This window comes from Nannospalax galili, unplaced genomic scaffold (assembly GCF_000622305.1).
Source record: "Nannospalax galili isolate Female #2095 unplaced genomic scaffold, S.galili_v1.0 scaffold181, whole genome shotgun sequence".
Classification (NCBI taxonomy): domain Eukaryota; kingdom Metazoa; phylum Chordata; class Mammalia; order Rodentia; family Spalacidae; genus Nannospalax; species Nannospalax galili.
Window position 1 is genome coordinate 368,830 of NW_008344645.1, and position 24,025 is coordinate 392,854.

The window sequence follows — 24,025 nt, forward strand, 5'->3', positions numbered from 1 at the left end:
ATATATATATATATTTATTTTGGTCTTTTTGAGACAGTGTCTCCCTGTTGCCCCAGCTGTCCTGGAACTCACTATGTAGACCAGGCTGGCCTTGATCTCACAGAGATCCGCCTGCCTCTGCCTCCTGAGTGCTGGGATTAAAGGCGTGCACCACCACGCCCGGCATGATCAATATTTTTAAGGGTAGGATGTTTAAGATTCATTAATATTAGATAATTAAAATATTTGAGTATCTGTAGTAGAACAACTATCTTGTGCTTATTTTGGCTTCCTTTATAATGGGAAGACTACTGCACTCAGGCATTGAAATAGCTAAGGAAATATGTGGGAATTTTCAAAGGAATGCCGGCACAGCTTTGCATAGATTTTTATCTTATAGCTAAAGAAAGAGGACAAAAAATTGTCTAGAGGATGTAAAAAATTATACAGAAATTTGAAGTTGTGTTTGTAAATGCCAAAACATCAGAAACTCCAAAGTGAAATAATTTACTTTGTGAAAGTGATTTGGAACTCTGATATTGCAAAGTATGTTTCTGATGAACCCATGGAATGGAAATTATGCAAGAACTAACCCCTAAGCAATAAGTTTCATTTATAGCTGGGTTTAAACAAGCAAGTTACTGATGAGTTACATAGATGGAGAAAGGTCCAGGTGGGGATTGAGGTAGACAGACACACTTTAGCATCAGTCTGTTACTGACTACAGGTCTCTGATGCCTGCTATTTCTGTTTTCAAAAAGAATAAAAAATAAATCTATATTTCATGTATTATCTTTAAATTGCCCTGAAAGATTTTATTTTACTTAAAATTCTCTGTGAGCAAATTTGCCCAGATGGCCCTTGGTGACAGCCAGTTTGTAGCTAGTGAAAGCTCATAAATTTAGCCTCCATTAGGATAGGTGGCCCTGTCATTGTTGGCTAGGTAGGATTTTCCCTTATCTTGGTGCCCTTTGTCTTTCCAGCAGTTTAGGAAACAGCAGTAATGGATTGTCCTGTTTCTCAATCAGCACACATGTACAGTATCAGACTTGAAGTTGCACTGTCTTTGGAGGTCGATCTACTATCATTTCTTATATACTAATACTGAAACTTTTGGTGTGTTTTTAAATTTAGGAAGCAGCAAATATTTAGACCAAATTGGCACCAGTAGCTTTTCACAGAGAAGCTCCAAGAAGGATCAAGTCCCCTCAGGAGCAGAGCTGGAGAGACAGCAAATTCTTCAGGAAATGAGGAAGAGAACTTCTCTCCATAATGACAACAGCTGGATCCGACAGCGCAGCTCCAGCATCAACAAAGAGCCCGTGTGTCTGCCTGGGATTATGAGAAGGTGCGAGATGGTTCAGGACTGCTTCCTCCTCATTGGGAGGCAAATGTCTCGTTTCTAGTTTCCTTTTTTTGACAATAAGATGTCATAATTTTTGCTCACCTAAGATTTGTTGAGAGAAAGGAAAGTAGGAAAAAGTCATTGAGCTCTATTTCATGTCCGACACCAGCAAGCCTTGATGTCTAATCATTTCCTTTAATCTAGGGACTGTATTTTGAGGTTGGCACAGTCAATTTGTTGTCCTATATGAAAAACCTGGTTAACATGGGAAGGCAGTTGGACTAAATCACATCATTAATAGCTTATAAATCTGGATGTGGAATTCTGAATAGGATTCAGATAATTAAATACACATTTAATGCTTTTTTGGTTGTTAAACTTAAAAAATGTAAAACCTGTTTATGTTCATAATGAGATAAATGGCTAAATTATAATCATGATAATTGGGTTCAGAAAGTGTGAAAACCTCTTTGCAACTTTAAGAAGGAAGATATGTAGATACAAATTGAAGTGAGCAATATATTTTGAGATGTATCTTGGTAAACAAGCACTGAGCTACTATGGTTCAGAACTCAGAGATAAACTGTGTGGAAAGTTATTTAGAATATTTTTCAGACGAAGAACTAATTATCTAAATATACAAACAACTTAAAAAAATCCATCAGTAAATTATAACTACCCCCTCCCCTCCCTCCACCAGGCCAAGGATATGAAGGGATGTGACCAGATAGCTCTTAGGAAAGAGAAACGAAAATCAATAAACATATAAAAATCAATACCGCTCCTCAAATAACAATGATGGATCCTTTTGCTTATGGGATTTGTACAGTATTCAAAGACTGATTAAACCTAGTTCTGGCAATTGTTTAAGGCAATAAGAATTCCCGTTTCTAGTTGGGTCAATTGTTTTTCATGGTACGTTAAGCAAAAGTTTATGCATTTGTACTCTATGAACAGTTTACTTACTAGAACTTTATTGTCTAAATTATTTTTAGACAAATATAAGTATATATAGACAAGTATGCGTACTTACACATTATTGGCAATGGTAGAGGAAATAACCACACTATCTACTATTAATAAGACGCTTAGTTCAATCGATAGTGGCACCTTGGAAAGAATATTATGCAGCTATTAGAGAAGGGAGGCACATTTCAAAAGGTAATGGGTTAAGGAGTCTAGTGCTCTTATGCTAAACTCTGTGCATTCTTTCCCTATTTAAACAAACTTGGTTAAAGTAACAATGTATTCGAAGTTTGAGGGTTGCTTGATCAGTTTTTTGCCTGGTGTTGGCCCTGGCACTTATATAGCTGTGGAGTTGGACCTGGCAAGATTTATTTTTTTTACTGAAATTTCAGATAGTAAAAATGGCAGGCACCATATGTCTCTGCCATATTTAAAAAAAATTTTTATTCATTTTTTTATGTGTAGAAGTATTTTGCCTTCATGTAAGTGAACCATGTGTATACAGTGCCCATGGAAGCCAAAAACAGTTTTGATCCCCTGGAACTGGAGTTAGACAGTTGTTAGCTACCATGTGGGTGTTGGAAATCAAACCCTGGTCCTTTGCAAGAGCAGCCAGTGCTCTTAACCACTAAGCCATATCTCCAGCCCCACTTACTTATTTTCTTAATGGCACTGAAAACATAAACTTTTTGTGAACTCTGAATATCTTGGCCATGGACTGTACTTGGCTGATCCTTCCTGGGGAGCTCTCCCCTAACCCCCTGGAGATCAGTTAGAGCTGATTTGGAGCCTTTTTTTCTCTGTGGGGGTCTTTCCACACAGCTGCTGGAGCTGCCTCATGGTGTGGTGCCTGTACTCAAGCAGCAGCTTTCAGAAAGATGTCCCTGATATGAAAGTGATGATTACACTCCACATATATCACGTTCCATGTACGTTGTGTTTACTGATGCCTGCTCTTCAGATTAGCCACATGGTCAAGTCCAGAGTCAGTGGGAGGGGACTGCTTAGGGAATGGATATAGAGGCAGAAGATACTTCTAGATCACAGATATTAGGTGGTAAATAAGTTATTGAAAAGTGTTGCAAAAAATAAAGTGTACTGTGCCCATTTTCTGGGGAATGCCACACATTGCATTTGTTTATGAATATGTATATACCTACATATGAATTTGTAGGTATATGTAAATTTTCCTTGCATATCTGAAAAAAAATCTGAAAAAGACCCATAATTAAGAGTTTCTACCTTTGGAGATTAGGGCAGGTGTGGAAAGTGAGGTGAGGAGGAAGGGACACTGACCCTCCCTCGGACTCCTTTCCACACTGCCTGACTCTCTCTGTAGGGTGATATATCGTTGAGATGACATATTACTTATAATGTTAAGATAAAGCCCCATATTGTTTAAGCTTCAAGTAAAAAGGTTTTTTTTTTTTTATTGAGATACAACTTATTTAATGTAAAATCTCCTTTTCATCTGATTACAAAGTTCTATATTTGTTGAAAACTTGAAAAATACATAAAGGGAGGAGGAAGAAGAGCAAAGGAGAAGACATTTAATGGGATTCAGAATTACTTCTGTGCTTCTCTTTTTGACACACACACAATGCATATATTTACAGCAGTGCCATCACACTGTAAAAATTTTAAATAATATGCTATGATTATATCTCCTGTGCCAGCTAGGAAAACACTTATAATTTGGAGTTAGCTTTTGTAGAATAGCTAAATCCTATTTTTAGTATATATTCAACTTAAAGGATGTGGCTGTTGAATGTTTCCTGTAATGTGGACATTAAACAGCTGTTTAAACTTAAAACTTGGGGTGGTGAGTCAGGATGTCTGGGAGGTGAACCTGGGCATCCATGGAGTCAGGTGGCTTTGGTTTGAATGTTAGGGCTTCTATTCTTGAGAGCGACATGGTAGCTTCTATGAGATTAAAAAAGATTAAGAGTTCTGTGTAAACACCAAGCTTAATACCTATTATGTGCTTAAAATATATTTTGTGGTTGAACAATTGAAAAACTAAAATTTATGTATCTGAACTGTTAAAGATGTAAGAGTCCAGTGTCTGCTTCTTAGTATTATCTTTTATTTAACAAATAGTTTTCTTTCTACTTTGGCACTTACTCATTTGTCCAAACACAATGTAAATAGAAAGGTTATTGAAACAGGGGATGTCATGATGCCACTAATGTGGAGCAATTCATTTGTTAAGGGTAATTTTTGTTTGTTTGTTTGTTCTTTTTGAGACAGGGTCTCCCTGTAGCCCCATCTGTCCTGGAACTCACTATGTAGACCAGGCTGGCCTTGAACTCACAGAGATCCACCTGCCTCTGCCTCCTGAGTGTTGGGATTAAGGGCATGTGCCACCATGCCCCGCTATGTTAAAGGTAATTTTATATGGAACTAGATTCAGATTAATTGCTGCCTAGGAAATAAGTGGGTCTTATATTGACCCCAATGATGCATCCATTAGGATGGTGTTGAATTGAATGTGTCATGTTACTTCTGTGACTTCTTCCCATGCTTCAGAGGGGAATCTCTGGACAACCTGGACTCCTCGAGGCCTAGTTCTTGGCGGCAGTCCCCCTGGCACAGCCAGCCTGCAGGAGTCTATGCCTCCTCCTCTGTCCAAGACTTCAGCCGCCCGCCACCGCAACTAGTGTCCACATCAAACCGTGCCTACATGAGGAACCCATCCTCTGCTGTGCCCCCTCCTGCTGGCCCAGTGAAGACCACCACTATGGGCACTCCCACCCTGAGGTCTCCCACCCCTCGCAGTCATTCCCCTTCGATGACACAGTCAGGTTCTCAGCTCCGGAGCAGGTGAGGCCCTCATGTGTCCCCTTGTCTTAGTCTTGGGAGTATTTTTTATTTGTTTGCATGTTTTTGAGACAGGGTCTCTCTCTCTCTCTTTCTGTAGCCCCAGATGTCCTAGAACCCACTAGGTAGACCAGGCTGGCCTTGAACTCTCAGAGATTCTCCTGCCTCTGCCTCCCAAGTGCTGGGTATTTTTGTTTTTAATTAAAACTTTCTTCAAATCTAATCTAAAATTTCCAGTTAAAATGAAAACCAAGCCCTTTTGAATGTATCAGATTCAGTGTTGTTGTATCAGAACAATTGAGAAGGCTTTCTTATGTCTTTCCAAGTGCTACCTGCCTAGTGTCTGGTAAAGGCCCTGGAGAACTTAAGATGTCTGCAGTTGCCAGGCTCTCCCTTGCCTGTGCTTGCAGTCAGTGTCACAGCAGAAGAGCTCTGAATAGTTCTGCTTATGAAATCACCAAATTATACAGCATCTCATGAGCGCTTTTTCACATATATTTCACTGGAATGAAGTATGGAGCATAGGGGGATTGGTTTTGTTTTGTTTTTTGTTGTTGTTTGTTTGTTTGTTTTTAATGGCCCTCCCTGTAGCCCCAGGTGACCTGGAACTCTATGTAGACCAGGTTGACCTTGATCTCACAGAAATCCCACAGCCTCTGCCTCCTGAATGCTGGGATTAAAGGTGTGTGCCACCAGGCATGGCTTAGCCCAGGGGAGTTTCAACAGCCTGGAGTTTTAAAAATCCAGTAGGCTCAATCTTGGTGTCTTGGATTGCCACAATTCTTCTTGTCTGTCACCTGGTCTGCCAGCATTTTGCTCAGTCTTCATCATCTGACTTTGACTTCTGCAGTTTATGTGGCATGAGGATGTAAGAGTTAGGCAGCTTGCCCTGGGCTATGGGGTGAAGCTCAGCTGTCAGCCTGGGCTGTGTTTTCAGACTGCACAGCTTCTCCACGGGTCCCCTGCTGTCACCCAAGGGAATTCTGATCTACTGGCATAGTCTAGTTTCCATCACAAATGAAACACTTAAAGGTAGAAATGCATTGATATTTGAATCTTTAAGATGCTGATTAATAGATTTTTATAAGAAAATATTTTATATTAATCCAAAATAATGTCACATGTGCCAAGACCTACTACCAAATGTGTACTAGAGTATTGAATTAAGAGAAAAGGGGTGAGGATTTATGGTCAGTTTGGGGGGAAGATGAAGTCTATGCAGAGGAGATCCATCATTCCCTTGTTCTCCCACGGTAGTTCATGTGTGAGGCTATGAGGGGTGCAGCTAGAGCTTCTCTTCCAGGGAGGGGTTTCATCCAGTAGAAGGTCCTTTCCACATCTGACACTCCACATCTGACACTGCTGTTGTTTCTGCTGACTGGATGAGGCAGTAGGAATGAAGGCAGTGTTACCTTAGCACTGGGAAAGACAAGCCTTAGATCTAAAAGTAAAGTGGGACTTCCCCTTCCCTGCTTAGTGGTAGCTCTTGGGTGGTGTTTATTTTGTTTTCAACAGAGGCACGGTCAGGGAAGTGCTCAGACATTCAACTAGAAAACTGAGTAAGAAAAAGTAAGGGAAGAAGGCAAGCCATAGAGAACCTGGATGAAACCAAGGGTGAATTGTCATGACTGGAATTTTGTATATAAGCCAACTTAATTAGAAGAAGATATAATGGGTCAGAGGACTGGAGATAATTCTGAGTCCATATGTAATCTCAGGGCAATAGTGTCATGAAATCCCAAGTGGACCAAGCACATCAAAATTGTTCTTTTAGGTGAACGGGTGTCAACGTTGCCAGAGCCACCATGGAGATCATTCAAGGTTACTTTATTATTAGGGCATTTTTTAGTTGACTGGTGAAAGTTTTTCTCCCACAGATATAGAGAACCTTTCTTAAATTGTAATTATTGCTGTCAATGCCAGTGTGTGACTTTAAATACAAACCTGGAGCTGCCCAGATGAAAGCCTCCATTCCGTTCTTGTTCTGCATCTAGGTCAGTGAGTGGGAAGCGCATGTGCTCCTACTGTAATAACATTCTGGGCAAAGGAGCTGCCATGATCATCGAGTCCCTGGGTCTTTGTTATCATTTACATTGTTTTAAGGTGAGATGGAGACAAACAGCCTGCAGTCCCACAGTGCTTTGCTTCGAGAGTGCATGGCTTCTTTGAGCCGCTGGACTGGGTTGTGGATGTGCCAGTAGCAAGCTAGGCGCTGTGTTGTCGGTCTATGCTGTGCTGGAATCCCAAATCACTTGCTACTTCTTAGTTCTCAAAACTTGAACTTGTTATAAAAAGTAAATTTGGAAGAACTCTGCTTTTCCTAGCTCTAATCTGTTATAATTCTATAAATAAAGTTTACAGTACATAATGTTTTCTCTGGCATACTGTCATAGGCAGTCTGAAAATATAATTTACCGATGTTATTAGCGGTATAGGGGCATGCAGTTATCAGTGTCTGAAAGTACAGCTTTTAGCGTCTGGAAGGAAAACCACTGTAAATATTTTCACAGTTGCACAGCCTGCTTATACCTGATATATTTTTTGTAGGTAAGAAGGAGCTCAGGCTGTAGCTATTTGTTTTGCGCACTCTCTCTCTAAATATACATCTGTTTAATTTTTGAACTTGTTTTGGGCCAGAAGAAAGCTTCTTCATTGTTGATTCTGGAGTCCCAGAGACCACAGCTTGCCTGTGCATGGCCAGCACTAGTTTGGAATGTACTCACACAGAGCAGAATGAGTCCAAATAGTGTTTGAACACAGGGAACCAAGATCCCTGACCTTGAAGTGAGGCAAACCCATGGAATACTTGCCAAGCCACCACCTCTGGGCTGTTGGGAGTTGACCCATCTCAGACTGGTGCCAGGTATCCAAATTCGGTTTTTCAGCTGAAAATGACTAGCCTCCATTTCCCTGGGGGAATGAAGACTAAATGTCTTTAAACCAATCAGCAAATTTTTACCCCCAACCTCAGTGTATTTAGAAGGATCATCTTGGCTCTTAAAATTGGCTTAACGAATTCATAGTGTCTAATCTGGCAGGCTTGACTTTAATCCAGTAATTATTTTGTGGCCTATTTTGTTGTTTCCTTGGCTTTGTTATAATGTATCCAAGCGCTTAGAAGATGCATCCTGCTTGCTGCCTGCTTGCATTCCTTCCCTCCTTCCCGCCTGCCCTCCCTCTTTCCTTCCTTTCTTCCCTCCCTTCTTCCTTCCCTCCTTTCTGTCCTCACTCCTCCCCCTTCTCTCCCTCCTTCCTTTCTTCTGCGACTAATTGTAGGTGTTCTTTTGTTCCCCCAGTGTGTATCCTGTGAGTGTGACCTCGGAGGTTCTTCCTCAGGAGCTGAGGTCAGAATCCGAAACTACCAGCTGTACTGCAGTGACTGCTATCTCCGATTCAAATGTAAGAGAGCAAATCAGAGAGAAAATTTCTTGTCTTTTGAGGAGATCAAGGGTTCCCATGCCTTTCCCTGAGCCTTCCTCCTCCTCCTCAGGTTCACTGCCATAGGATTCTGGGCTTTAGGGATGATAGTCTGCCACCTTCAAAGAGACTATGTAACTAATCCCAGCCACATAGTGGAGGGTTGTGGGGAGGAGGAACTAGAGGGATTTGTACCCAGAAATTAGGATACCGGTTTTTATTTGTAGAGATCCTGGAGAAGTCAGAAGTACAGAGCAGAGGGTTAAGATAAGTCTAATCTGCTTCTTGATTGAGGCTTGGGCTCTCATCATCAGTTTATTTCTATTATTTAATGATGAGATTTGATTATGTGATTTAAAATATGACCATCCCTAAAGATGGTGATTTAAAGTAAGAGTGTCAGTTTATGCTTTATGTTAATAGATAACCATGTATCTATATATATTTTTTGGGGAGGGGTAAAAAGAGCCTTAATTCTGTTTATATGGTATTTCAGTGTCATTGATTTTTTTTTTAAAGAAAACTTAAATGCTACTTTCTTTCTAAGCATGAGTTTGAGTATTATAAAGTACAGAGCAGCATAGCTAGGTTGTGTGTCATTTATAGTTACAGCAAGATAACAATTACTACTGTATATAATTTTGAACCTTGATGCTGGTAACGTTTTTCTTCCTTATTGTAAAAGGGTGTTGCAGGTGGTATCAACAAAATCTTTTGCTTTTGAGCTCAGAGGTATTTATATGGCCCCTTATGTGAAGAGTGTTTGGAACTGACTTAAATCTGTCAATTCTTTTATCTGTTGGTGGCTTCTGAACCACCTTTTCTTGATCCTTCCCTGGACACTGACCTTGAAGCTGGAGAATGTCAAGGCTGGGCATATACTGGGTTTGGGTTGTGTGTGTGTGTGCACTCTTTTCCTCTCTTTATTCCAAAGCCAAATACAGTTGATTTTTGGAATTATTGTTGTAAAATTGCCCATGCCTTCTCTCTCTCCTTCTGTGCAAATAATAGAGAATTGAAGCTCTTTTTTTTTTTTTTTTTAACCTGTATCAACAGTTAATCTTCGTGTTTTGCAAATAAAGAATTCCAAAGCCCAGAGGCTACAATTTGCCTACATTTATCCTAAGACCAAGTGACAGACAGCTCTCTCTACCTCACTGGGCCCCTCTGAGCGATGACTGCTATGCTTCATGTGCCGCCATCACATGCTTGTGAATCTGAGCACTTTTCTCTCTTTTCTCCTTGCCCGGTCAGCTGGACGGCCAACCGCCATGTGATGTCAGCCTCCATTCGAAAGCACTGTTGCAGATACAAGAAGAGGTGGTTGCTGCTGTTGTAGATCTATAAATACACGTTGTGCGGTTTTCCCCGTCTTTTTTAAAAAGAATAATTTTTTGCCTTGTTAGACGAAATAGGAACCCTGTAGTGTTGGTAGGACCTATATTTTTGTGGTTTATTTATGAGAAGGTAATTATGTGTCGGGGGGAAAGTACAGTATTTACTTTTTGAATTCAGTATCTTAAAAGCACAAGTGGAAAAAAACTCCAAGAACTTAAAAAATATATTTTTAGGGTTGATGATGATCTAGTTTGACTCTTTAGTGGTGTTTTGAAGAGGGTATTTTATTATTTTTTTTAAGTTCTTAAGCATTATTTGAAATAGTTAATATAAAAATATGTAATTGTGTTTACTCTGTTTATTGTAATGTATTCTAAGTTAATGTGGAACTGTATGAAAATTTTCATTTAAATCCACCATAAATTTGCTTTTAGTGTCCTTCTTTCCACCAAAGTATTCTGATTAAAAATAATTCTGCTTATGTAACATTTTATGTGCTTGGGAGGAGCTCTATTTTCTTCACAAGAAACTGTTGTTACTAAGCAAATTCCAGTAGAAAGTCACTTATTTTCAATAATGAAAAATAACCATGGTTTGTACACCAGTTTTCTCCAGAAACTAGTGAGCCTTTCTGTTCAGTTGCATTTGTAAATAAAATTGGTGATGCATTTAAGGAGTGGTTCTTTTTATTTATTGATTTACTGGTTGATTAACATAATTTATTTGGTGAGGGTGTATCCCATTTAAGCTTTGATTATTTACTAACTTCATTTATTTATTTGGTGTGTGTTCCTTTCAATCCTTTTTTAAAAAGTATGAAGTGTGTGTGTGTGTGTGTGTGTGTGTTGGTTTGAAAGAAAATGTCCACCATAAGCTCCAAGTATTTGGACATTTTGTCCCCAGTTGGTGGCACTGTTTTGGGGGGTTGAGTCTTAGAACATGTGGCCATGCTGGAGGAAGCATGTCACTGGGGGTGGGTTTAGAGAGTTCTGAAGCCTTGCTGGACCTCTAGTTGCTCTGTTTCCTATGCCTGCTTGAAGATGTGAGAGCTTAGCTTCTGTTCCTACTCAGCCACCTCTGCCACCATGCCTCCCTAACATGGTGGACTCTTGCCCCTTTGGAACTGTAAGCTAAATAAACTCTTCCTTTTATAAGTTCCCTTAGTCATGGTGTTTCTATAACAGCAACAGAAAAGTAACTAATACAGTGTGTACGTATGTATGCAGGTGCTAAAAAGGCTAAAAGGGCATCAGGTCCCCTGGAGCCGAGTTTCCAGAGGCTTTGAGCTACCCTACATGCGTGCTGGGAAGTGAACTCAGGACCTCTGGAAAAACCATCTTTCTAGTGCCCTTTTTCAAGCCTTTTAATCATACTTTAATACCTGCTGGTTTTTGATATTTTATTTAGCATTTTTTTTTTGGTCTTTTTGAGACAGGGTCTCCCTGTAGCCCCAGCTGTCCTAGAACTCACTATATAGACCAGGCTGGCCTTGAACTCACAGAGATCCGCCTGCCTCTGCCTCCTGAGTGCTGGGATTAAAGGCGTGTGCCACCACGCCTGGCTATTTTATTTAACATTTTTACTAAGGTGCAAATGGTATACTATAAACTGTGCATATTTAAAATGTAGTTTGACAAATTTTGGTATGTTAATTCTGTTAAACTATTGCCACAGCCTTCGTGACTCTGCAGAGAAAAATTAATTTTAATGATAAATCTTGTCTGAGATAATTTTATAATTTGAAAATTTTTTGTGGTAACTTGAGTAGTGAATTGTTGAATTAGTTATTTAAACTCTTTTATTGTTTTCCCCTGGGAAAGTTTAGAAAATATCTAGAGCAAAAATGATATGTGTGTATTTTTCTTAGAAATCTGGAGTGGAAATGAATAATATAAGGCTTTAGCGCATTTCGAGTAAAAATATAAAGTTGCTTGGATACTTTGTAAAAATGTGAAGCCATCTAGGGAATGTAAACTGTATTGGAGTAGTTTAAAATATGCAGTTAAGTGTTAATGTGGGAGAAAACTATAAATCTCTAGGGTTTTTTGTTGCTAAGCAACTGATTTTTACTTCCAGTTATTAAAGTAATATATACTTATTCAGGAAAACTTGCCAAGTACCCCATAGCCTATAGAATGTAATTCACAGTCCCAAACTCTAAAGGAAACACCAGTGTTTGAATTCATTCTGCATGTAGATGTTTACACTTCATTGTTAGCTAACATCAGATGATGAGCTTCCAGTGTTCTTTCAGTCATTTTTGTGTTTCTCCTCTCATCCTCTCCCCATCCTCTTCTGCATGCATGCCACTCAAACATTCTATACCTAATTCATACCCTAGGCCTCAGTTTCTTTTTTATTTATTTTATTGGTGTACACTTATTACACATAGTGATGGGTTTCATGAAAACATTTTCCTTCAAGTAAATCATGTCCTTAGATAGTGCTTGCCTCTAGGGGCCTATCCTCTCTCCCTTCCCTCCCTAACTCACCCCCTTCTCTCCCCCAGACAGTCTCACTTCTTCTTTCCTGTCATCTATGAAAACTATTTTATGTTTCTGTATGATATCTCACATCTACAAATGAGAGAAAAAAACACTATTTGTTCTTGACCTTTTCCTTTATAGAATGATTTCCAGTTGCATCTATTTTCTCTTTTTAATGTATACTTTTATTGAATTTTTGTGCATTTCATATATCTTGATCATGTTTAGATTCCCTCTCTCATCTGCACCCCCCCATAGCCTGCCCACAATTTTAAATGCATTCTGTCATATATGTTCAGGCCTATCAAGTTAAGTTTGTATACCCAGATGTCTTTTGGTGTGAGTTCATCCATTGGAATCTAGTCTGTGTATCTAAAGTAACCCCCTTAAAAAAAGATCAACTCAGCTGCCAATAGTTTTTCAGCTAAGGCTGGGGCCTTCTGTCCATTTTCCTAGTTCTATGCTGAGTTTTTGTCTGAATTCTCATGGGTCTTGTACATGCTGTCACCATTGCTGGAGGCTCTTTTAAAAAAATATTTTTATTTTATATGTATTCATGTATTGCGTGCATGTAGGTAAGTACACCCGTGTCATGCAATGCCCATGGAAGACAGAAGAAGCCATCGGATCCCCTGGAACTGGAGTTTCAGACAGTTGCTAGCTGTCATGTGGGTGCTGGGATTTGAACCCAATCTTCTGCAAAAACAACCAGTGTTCTTAACTGCTGAGACATCTCTCCAGCCCCTGCTGTAGGCTCTTATGAGCAAGTTCCCAGAAGTCTGGGAGCCTCTGTTTCCTTATTGTCATGCACCACTTCTGGCTCTTACAATCTTTTTGCCCCCTCTTCCGAGATGGTCCCTGAGCCATGAATGGGTAAGGTTTAATATAGGCATCCTATCCAGGCACACATACGCTACAGTCTTGTATTCTCTATACTTTGGCCAGTTGTTGCCTTCTATGTTCATTGCCCCCTGTTATATGAAGATGATTTGCTGGTGAGAGTTGAGAGATGCATTAGCATTCTCTCTACCCCTATTCCACTATGTTCCGTGAGCCTTAGATGTGGAGAGTCCATTGTAGATGTGTCACTTAGGGCTGGGCATCTCACAGACACTTATTCTCTGTCTGTGACCAGTTGTGGAATTCTGTAATAGTCTCCATCAGTGGCAAAAGAAACTTTGATGAGTGGTGACTGGTATACTTGTCTGTCAATATAAAGATCCATATTTAACATACAGTAAGAAATTATGTTTGTCTAGGGATGTGATAGACAGGTTTTTCTTTAGGATCTATGGCCTCTCCAGCCATGTGTATTTGGCTGTCTTTACAGCACCACACATGAGTTTCCTCCCATTGAGTGGGCTTTAAGTCTAATTAGAAAGCTGTTGATTATTCCCAAGATAAAAGTGCCACTACTGCACCCATACAGTTTACTCTGCAGGTCATTGTTGTGATTATTAGGCTTTAAAGCTGGGGTTGGACTGTTGATTGATTTTTCTCCCTCAGCAGCTTGCATAGCGTCCTCTAAAACTATGAGAGCTACTCTTCAGGGAGGAGGTTCCAGTTCAGTTCCAGCTCAGATGATGAAAGTCTGGTATAGTTACATAATGGAGTTCTACTCAGTGGTAAAGATGAAATCATGAAATTTGCAGGTAAATGGAAGGAACTAGAAACTGTTATACTAAGCGAAGTAACCCAGACTTAGAAAATCAAACTATGTTCTCTCTCATTTGTGGATCTTAGCTCCAGATCCTTATATGTGAGTACATATCCTGATAGAACTCCAGAAGTCAGGAAAATGGAAAGGAACCATGAAGGGAAAGTGCCCAAGAGAGGGGGATCGTAGGAGACAGATGTTAGCAAGGGGAAATGGGGTTATTAAACTGGGAAGGGAGGAGGGAAGATATACAAGCAACCATGGGGTAAAGGGCAAGAAGGAGCTCAGGAAGAGGGGGGATCATAAGACAGTTATTATCAAGGGGAAAGCGGGAAAAATTGTGGTACTTTAACTGGGGAGGGAGGAAGGAGGTTTAGACAGGGAGCGAGATTAACAATAAATAGTGCTTAGGTAGTATGAAAATCAGAGGGAAATCTATTAGTTTAGTGGCTACACATACAGTATCTGTACATGAGTGTATGTGTATAACTGAAGGCTATGTAAGAAACAGGTCCAGACAGGAGAAACCTCCCTTTGAGTTGTTGGTCATGGTAGTCCAAGAAACTTCCAAAATAACACAGGATTTTGCCACATCTCTTGATTACCTCACAGAACTCGAAGGTAAGACATTATTGTTAAAGATAGTACTTATTTTGGACACAGGACTTAGACCATCTATTTTCTTAAAATATTTTTAACATTTATTTTGTGTCTGTATGTGAGTATTTGTGGTATCACAGTGCATGTGTGGACTGAGGACAACCTGTAGGTGTTGGTTCTTTTCTTCTACCATGTGGGTACTCAGGATCAAACTCAGGTTGGCAGATTTAGCAGCAAATGCCTTTAGTCTCTGAGCCATCTCATGGGCCCTGCATCAATTTCCTGAAAATGATGTTAGCTTACTTTTCTTTATAGCTGAATAAAACTCCATTGTGTTAATATATTCCACTTTTTCTTTTACCTATCATCTTTTGGTGAACATGTAGGTTGATTGGCCATTATGAATAGTGTTGCAATTAAAATCGATGTACAATTATAGAATATTGACTTAGTCCTTCAGGTATATACTCAGGAGTGGTATAGCTGGGTCATATGCAGCTCTGTTTCCAGTTATTTAAGGAATCTCCATACTGATTTCCATAGTGGCTGACTAATTTATATTCCCACTAACAGTGTAGAATGTCCTCCCCCAAGAATTCTCAGTAGCATTTGTTTCTTTCCTTCCCTCCTTCCTCCCTCCTTCCCTCCCCCTTCCCTCCCCTTCCCTCCCTCCCTCCCTCCCTCCCTTCCTTCCTTCCTTCCTTCCTTCCTTCCTTCCTTCTTCCTTCCATACAACTTCTGCTGTCCCTAGATGATTCACATTATATTTATTTTGTATGCATGTACATGTGTATGAAGGTCATAAGACAACTTGTGGGAGTTGTTTCTCTCATTCCACCATGTGGGTTCTGCAGATGGAACTCGGATCATCATGTTTGGTAGCATGTACCTTGATCTGATGAGCCATCTTACAGACACTGTTCATTTTCTGAGTGATAGTGAGATGGACTCTCATTGTGGTTTTAATTTGTGTTTTCTTGGTGGCCAAAGATGTTGAGCTTTTTTTCATGCTTATGTAATTCATCTTTTGAGAAGTTTTAAGCACATTAGCCCATTTATTGGTGGAGTTGTTTTTTTATTTAGTTTGAGTGTTAAAAAATATATTCTAGTTATTCATCCTTTGTCAATCATACAGATAGCAGAATTTCCCCTATTCTGTGCATTGCCCCTTCACTCCATTGTTCCTCTTGTTGTGCAGAAGCTTTTCCCACATTTTCTAAAATGTGTTCTTTGTTAATCCCATACATGTATGTAGTGTCTTTGGATCATATAACTTTATGCATTCCCAATTGGGGAGGCGCTTTCTGCAGCTGGTTCAGAACTCACTCTCTCCTTCTGTTACACAGTCTAAAGTTTCTTTTATTTCTTTGCTACTGAAATTTTGCTGTGGTTTTTCCACCTTTACCCACCTTATAGGAGAGCTGTTCTCCAACAGGTCTACTTTTCAAAGTCTAGCAACTTGGGTGTGGGTGTTCTGCCATCCTTATTTTTTAATGGTTGTCTAGTACTGTACTGTTTGGTTCTGTATTTTAATTGATAGTTTCACTACTATGTACATTTCTATTTCTAGTATTTACATTTTTAGTGTATGTTTATAAAGTACACATATAAATATATTTCAATTGTATGGACTCTCCAACCATATTTCTGTTTCTTTATCTTTTCATTGACATGAGATTATACATTCAAAGATGATGTGTTTAAGGCTCTCATGACATTACTGTAAAGAGAAAGGTTCCACTCCCTTTTTTCTCATTCCCCCATTATGAGCAGCACGTGGGTTTGTCTATCTCAATATGTATTCTTTAATTTCTCTTGCCTCATCTTTTCCTGATACATATTATAGCCCTTACTATGTAGTGATTGAATAAGCAAATATATAAATCACTGTTAAAATTAATTCTGCTGGCTACTTCCCTAGTGCATGCTTTAATTTTTCATCATAATTTTAGTTTTCTTATCCAACACCTTTTCTGATCATTATACCCTTTACACCCTTTTATTGAAACATTTTATATTTTCATCTTGTCCTGTGGACTTTTTAGATGTTTCTTACGACTTTCTCCTCTCATTTCTCACATTATTTTGCATTAGGGATAGTTTTTTTTAAACCACCAATCACAAAAGTATACTTTCCTGAGATTACAGGATACTGGTTTTACAGTATTTACAGTATCCTTGTATAAACCACAGGCATTTGTTACTTCATCTAGGAACAAGATCCAGTTACTCAAGATGTTTTATCCTCCAAGCATTTTGTGCCAGACATTGCTTCAGTTTCTTATTCAGCTGGTAATTCTAGTTGAGAAAAATAATAAAGCAATGTAAGAAAATATTCATGCAGGTGGAGTTAGGAGCTGTGGGGAACAAATAGGCAGAAGGACCCAAGAGGACGGGACATGAAAGTGGGAAGGTGCTGTGTCACACGTGAGTGCTCAGGAAGCAGCCTCTTTGACAACTGAGCTAAATTTGGAAAGAGTGAGCAAACAGATCTGAGAAAACCATGCAGATTTCTGAAACACAAGCACTCCGGCAAGTGCCCACCTCATATGGCATGAGGATATCTGGTGCGTTCCTGAAGCACTCAGGTGGTTAGAGTGCAACTTGCATACAGTAAGGGGATCAGTGAGTGAGGTCCCAGGTCAGCCATCTGTTGCAGGACTTTGGCTTTGACTCTGAGGGAGACAGGAAGAACACTGGAGGGTTTTGAGCAGAGGAATGAAATGGACTAACTTATGTGCTAAAAGGACTGCTGTGAACAATACAGTGCAGAGGGCAGCTGTAAAAGCAGGGGGACCAATTTGGAGTCTGTTGAAATTGTCCAGGCAAAAAGATAACTTGTTTGAGCAGTGCAAGAGCACGGGAGGTAAGGGGGTGGGTACACACAATAATGCAATGCAATGTGTGTATGTGAAAGAGGGAGAGAGGAGAACAGATGTGTATCTTGAAATTGAAGCTGGCAGAAGTTGAATGGAATTGGCATTTTCTTAAAGACTGCCCTCAGTAGTAATGTTGGAAGATCGGAGCTTTGATTTTTAGATATGGTGAAGTCAGTTAGATACACAAGGCAGCCTTAAACATGTCTGGAGTTCAAGGGAAGTCTCAGTGATATGATAGGAAGACATTACCTGGATTTTGACTGTAGATAAAATACTGTGCACCAAGGCCTCAGGTTCTCTAATACCAGACATCAGAGGTGCAGAAACGTGTCCACCAAGGCAGGAGAAAATCAAGGCTGCTGCCACTGAAGCCAAAAACCTGTTGTTGCAGCTGCTTTCCAGACCAGCAAAGTGAGGCCTGGCAAGTGGGGTCACTGTAGTGTTTTTCCCTGATTGTTTATATATCTGTGTTGTTGGATTCTCCTCCTGAGATGCACTTGGAGGCCTTTCATGTGCACAGTCATAGCTCAGTTTCCTTTGTCTGGCACCTTGAACTAAATGAGTGTCCTTTCACTGTTTTCCAGCGATACAAACTAAAGAGCATGGAATGGCTCTCTAGGCCTTTCTTTCTCCCCCTTTTCCCATAACACACTAGCTATGGGAGATGCACTTCCAGTGTGCTGTGTGACCATTCAACCACACATGGTCATTCCTCACCTCCCTAATTTCTGAGGGAGCATATTTAAATATTGCTGTAAGGAAGGTACTGGGGTTTGGACCATCCCGGCTGTCTCAAAAGGCAGAGCCAGCTGGCCGGATGGCATTTCCACTCTGCCACGTTACATGATTCAGCCTTTGGTCTCTTAGCCCAGAGGCAGGCCATGGTCACACCGTCACCTTTCAAGCTACAGAGATGCCTTGACCTTTAAATAGTGGTTCCTAGATCAGCTTTGTGGTAGCTGAAAGAAATTCTTCCCAGATCTAGCATTTGATTGCTAGTTATAAATCTCAGTGCTAAGAATTGTCATTTTCATTGTCTTCATATATGCTCTAAGGGAAGCAGGGAGGGCCAGGTCTGAAATCTCCCTGTGATTCCTTATTAAGGCATAAACAAATTATGGGTCTTAAAATTTCATAAAGATGCCCAAACTTAAGTTTCCTTTTCCTTGACTTATAGAGGAAATTGATATAGTTTTCATTTATTTTTTCAATTTAATTTCAATATTTCAATTTGTACATTCAGTAGGACCTCTCTGTGCCTGTATGTGTGTGGTGGTGAGAAACTGTGCCCTTCTTCAGTGCTCAACCAACTGGGAACCTTCACTGGAGCTAAGAATACAATATGCTTGTTTCTAGTTTTGCTGACAAATTTCCTTTTCTCTTCCCTCCCTTTTCTTTCTTTCTTTCTTTCTTTCTTTCTCTCTCTCTCTCTCTCTCTCTCTCTCATTATTTTTGTTGTTTGGTTTTACTGAATAATTCCTGAGCTGCAGAGATAGTGTTTCTGTGTCCTGTGTGGGAGCTAAGTTTCTAGAGCTGAGAAGGCTGTTTGTGGTCTGCAGACAAGCAACTCCAAAAGACAAAGTCACAGAACCATGGGGGTGGGGGATAGGGCAGGTGTGAGTGGCAGTTTCCAATATTCAGTCCATTCTAAAGAGGCTAAAGAGGTATCTGAGGGCAGAAGTGGGCAAGAAGAGTTAGAGGAGTTGATTTCTTGGTCCAATATTACTAAGAAAGTGTTTCTAATTGAGAACTGGCACAAGCTTAGAGGAGTAGAGAGGATGATTTTACCCCACACATATGTTATAGCAGGCGCCTTCTTTAGTGCTAAATTTAGGAAGGAAAGTAGCATGAAAACTAAGAATTGAATCTTAGTAGCTTGCTTAAAATATTCCTTGATACTAGAGTGAATACTAGCCCCCACCACGAAGGTGAAATTGAATGCCAGTGAGTGGCATGGGATAGTAACTACCCTGGGATGGTTGAAGTGGAGAGGCATATCTAACAGGGTGTGTCGGTGCTGGGATTTGACTTGTTTTATTTAGCACTTTTACATTTTTTTTTCAATCTGGAAAAGGGATTAAAAGGCATGCTTAGGCAAGGCCCAGTTTGTGCCAAGTGAGTGTGGCATTAAAAACTAACTTGTGGATAAAAATCTATGTGTGGAAGCAAGAAAGCAACTTCCAGAAACTTTTTCATAAAACACATGGGTTCTGAGAATATATAGAATGAGCAGAAGGAGACCCTTCCTATAATGTGCAGGAGAGAGGCACTTGCCAGATGATGTTAGTACATGGTTGAGGAGACCTGCACCAGGATATAAGCACAGTATGAGAGAATCAGAGAGCTGTGTATGTTAAAGAAGTAGAGGGAACATGGCAGCAGAACTGACATTGAATGTTCGGAGCAGATACAATCTTAACTCATCAAGCATCTCATCATCATACGTCTCTGAGCTGAGTCCACATCAGTGGTTTCCATTTTGTATTTCCACTAAACCTTGCATGTGTGGCCTGCCTTACAGAAGAATGAGTAGGTCATGAGTAGCTCTTCTCTGTGTGATAATGCGTGTAGGAGATGGTGACTCTGACCCAAAAGAGAAAGAACAAGCTCCAGCGTTCTCCAGAACAGTAAGATGCTTTAGCTTACAACAATTCCGTGCATATTTCACGTAGAAAAAGAAAAAAGGAGTTTGAAGCTTCCCAACGGAAATAAGTGATGTTTCAAGGAGATGAAAATACTACTTACACTGACATGATCATTATTCATTGTATACATGTAGGATTATCAGCTGTACCCCATAAATCTGTGCAACTATCATACATTCACTAAAAGAATGTTTTCAGAAGCATCACCTTATGGTCCTACAAATACCAGATTAAAAATGTCATGGGACAGCATGATTACCCGAAGCACTTTCCAGTGAGGGGACACCTGGCTCCGCTTCAGTTCAGACTTCTTGTCAAGTGTCATCTCAGAGGCTTTCCATGACAGCTGTAGTCATTTTCTGAGACAACGTTATGCCTTTGGAGCAATCTTCAGTCTGTAATTACTCTATATTTTTATACATGTTTACTAATTGTTTGGGTCTGAGACTACTACAAACTTTATGGGGGCAGGGGATTGACTTTTTTGGTTGTATCATCAGCATCTAGAATAATGCTGGGGTGGGTAGGCAATAAATAATAAAAGAGAAGTGGTGGTGGGATTGATAGGTAAGAGGTCACAATTCCCCAACATACTGAGACCCAAAGGGAAGCAGAATAATAATTAAAAACCAGGTGTTTACAGACTAATTCCTATTAAGAAAAGAGACAAATTCCATTTTGGACAGAACATAATGTGGCATTGGCAAACACGCAGAAGTGTCTACAGGTGGCTGGAAATAAAGGATTGGACTACTAAATAGCAGGAGGAAGCCATATTTGCTAAATGGGTTGTATTTTTTGTACACAATTAAACGTGAAGAAATTTATTTTCTCACCTGATAGGTAATTAAGATGTTTGATTTATCTAACAGTTCAATAATGCTAGAAGAATTTCTTGGACTATTTGGCTACCCACAATGTTGGCCTGATCCCAAGACTAATTGCTGCTGTGGTTGCAAGATGGCTGACAAGCCTTGTGCTTCCTTGTTCTTTTCTATTTGAAAAGGGGATTGGTTTTCCATTTCTTTCCACTGTATAGGAGGATTTCTCAGAAGCCTTCAGGAAAATGCCTTACTACTCATGGAGAGATCTTGAGTTTCTTATTTGCAAGGGTGATCCTAATTTCATGGCCACCAGGACCCTCTCCCTACAGCTTGCAAGAATGGCTTGCAGCCACGTTGTTAATTCAGGAGGTTATGATGGAATGAATGTTGGGGAATCAATGGCAATGTTTATTATAGTTAGCTTTTATAAATTCTCAAATACTATTTGTATGATGTAAGACCTTGTCTTGATTTCAGAGAGCTGCTTTTTTTTCCTTCTTTGATTTATTATTATTATTTTTTAATGGGGCTTTTGGTTACTCTAACATTGCCCCCTCTGAAGAGCTAACCCTAAAATCTTTTAGGGACTAGATAAAAGCTCCCAAATTCAGGGAGCTTCTTAAGAAGCAACATAGAGGTGAAAAGGAGACAGGACAAGGCTTATCTGTGGAGGTGGCATGATTGAAAGTGTTCCAGAAAATAAAGAAGATTGGCTTTTGATAATAATGAGGAGAAAGCCGAGAACCTGGGTACTTTGCAAATACTTGGTCTAAAATGTGCAAAAGACCTTGTACTTTTTCATGGTTTTTAAATTTATTTTAGAATGAGGGCTTCTGCTATTTTATTATTATTTCTCTAGTTGACATACAAAATAATGGATTTTATTATAATACTTTTGTGCATGTATTTATCACTGAACATTGCTCATATTCTATTTTGTCTAGATTAGTTCTTTTTTAATTGTTGAGATGTTCATATATGAGCATGGTCTTGTCATTATTTCCAACCCTCCCAGTTCCCCCCCAACTCTTCCCATGTCCCTCTTCTTCCTCTCAATTTCTTGTCCTCTACTTTGATGGTTATTGTTACAATGCATACATGCATTTGTAAATACATACCCATATGTAAAATAATTTTTGGTGCTTGTGTGTACCTGTGTTTAGAGCTACCCACTTGGAATTAGGTAACTTCTCAGGGAACGAGTCCCTGGAGAAAACTGATTCTTTCTCCCTCCCTTAGCATCCATTGATTGCCTGTAGCACTTCATCTTGAGGTGGGACCCCATGTCATCCACCCATTCACCTTGGCGTGTTAACTGGTTTTGTCATTATGCAGACAGATCTCATGAGACTGGCATACTGTGGAGATCCCATTGGCACAGCTTCCCTATCATGTCTAGAATGCATTAACTAGCAGCAGGCGTCTCAGGTTTCTTATATGAATTTCAGGACAGCAAAATGCATTGAGTATTCATCTTTTTACAAATAAACTTTAAAAATATGAAGTTTGGTATTGTTTGACACACTTAGATTATCTGGTAAAGCTCTTTGATAGTTATAAAGATCCTCAGAGAACATTATGGATAGTTAACTATGTTTCACAACACTATTTCTACAGAAGATTACTTTAACTCTTGCTATTAAAATTATATTGGTGTAGAAATAGAACTTATTGAAAATTCCATAGCAGAGGCCTATTCGGATCACAAAAATGATGTAACATTTTTTTCTGTGTTCTAGTCAAGCTTTTAATTATTTTTGTGTGATACTTGCCCTTTTTTTAAGTGGAAAAGTTCTTTGTTAGATCTAAAGTAAGCTCAGTGTTACAGGCTTGCATGTGAGACACTGATTAATCTGCCTGTTGACATTTCAAGTAGAAGTCCTCACATTTATCAGGAGCTTTTCTAAATGCCCCTTCAACCTGCTATCCAGTATCAGGGAAAAGTCCACCTAAGTTGTCCTGAGGTCCCAGTTCAAGCCCTTGAGTCATATAAGCTCTTGTTATTTCTACCGCAGACTAGCTAGTACAGCTGTACTAGCTGTATCTCAGCTGTGAAATATTGTCTGAGGCAGTCTGAAGTTCAGGTCGGTGGTGGGGTTCAAAATGCCCAGGATGCCTCCATTCTGAATCTGTGTAAGTCCTTGTCTCAGGAATGTAGCTCATGGCTGAAGAGGAGCCCAGATGAAGGTAGGCTCATGGAGGGTGTTGCTCACTCTAGTGCCAGGAATGCTTGGACTATAGCACATGAGGCCTTTTTACATTATTAAATGTAGCTATGAGCATTAACATTTTTTCCATGGTTGAATTTAATATATATTTGAATTCCCATTCACCCAGAAGGCAAGGTTTTCAAATCTAATTATGTCTAGCTTCTGCAATTCTTCAGATTTAAATCAGTCAAATTAGGATTTTCCCTCTTCTTAACCATGGTTGGCAGCTAAGTACAGGACATGTTCACGTGGTCCTGCAGTGAGCCATGGAGGCCTTTTGTTCCACTGGTTTCTGGGATGATGTTCACAGCTGCACCTGGCATCCTATCTGCTCTTCCTCATGAGCCCCTCACTATGCCCTCCACAGGGGTCAGTCCACTGCCCCACCTGAAACATGGATGGAAAGTTTGCTGCATAGCCTAGCCACTGTCAGCTTTAGCTTCTATCCCTCTGTCCCAGTCTACAGCTCCTTTGTGTCAACAGCCCTACTCTGTAAGCAAAAGCCTAGATCCTATGCCTAGATCCTTCGCCATACCTGCAGAGTCCCTTGACCATATAAAGTAACATATTTATAGATTCCAGAGCTTAGGAAGAGAAGATCTTCAGGGGATGCTATTTAATATAATCACTCTGATATTTACCAGCTAAAGCCATGAATGTAGTCCCCTCATAGCTTTATTTCTTGAAAGGGAATACATTATTATGAGTCCAACTACAAATACTAGTGTTTATGAAGTCATATTTATAAATATCTAATCATCTGCAAAAGATATAATAAAATGGCACTTGTCTCAGTAGACTTAATTTTCAATCTGACGGTGGTTGGTTCCATGACCTGTCTGTTGCCTGTTTGGCCAGT

The 24,025-nt window shown here is 39.8% G+C and overlaps 1 protein-coding gene across 1 annotated transcript in view; it reads left to right on the forward strand.

Moving 5' to 3' along the window:
• Positions 1–9,810, forward strand: part of Lmo7 (LIM domain 7) — a gene marked incomplete in the record, with an annotated part of 227,110 nt that extends 217,300 nt beyond the window's left edge. The window contains 5 exon segments of the mRNA XM_029567275.1: positions 1,114–1,327; positions 4,820–5,113; positions 7,105–7,213; positions 8,407–8,509; positions 9,782–9,810. Coding sequence (XP_029423135.1) covers positions 1,114–1,327; positions 4,820–5,113; positions 7,105–7,213; positions 8,407–8,509; positions 9,782–9,804 — 743 coding nt within the window.
• Between the last annotated feature and the right edge of the window lie 14,215 nt (positions 9,811–24,025).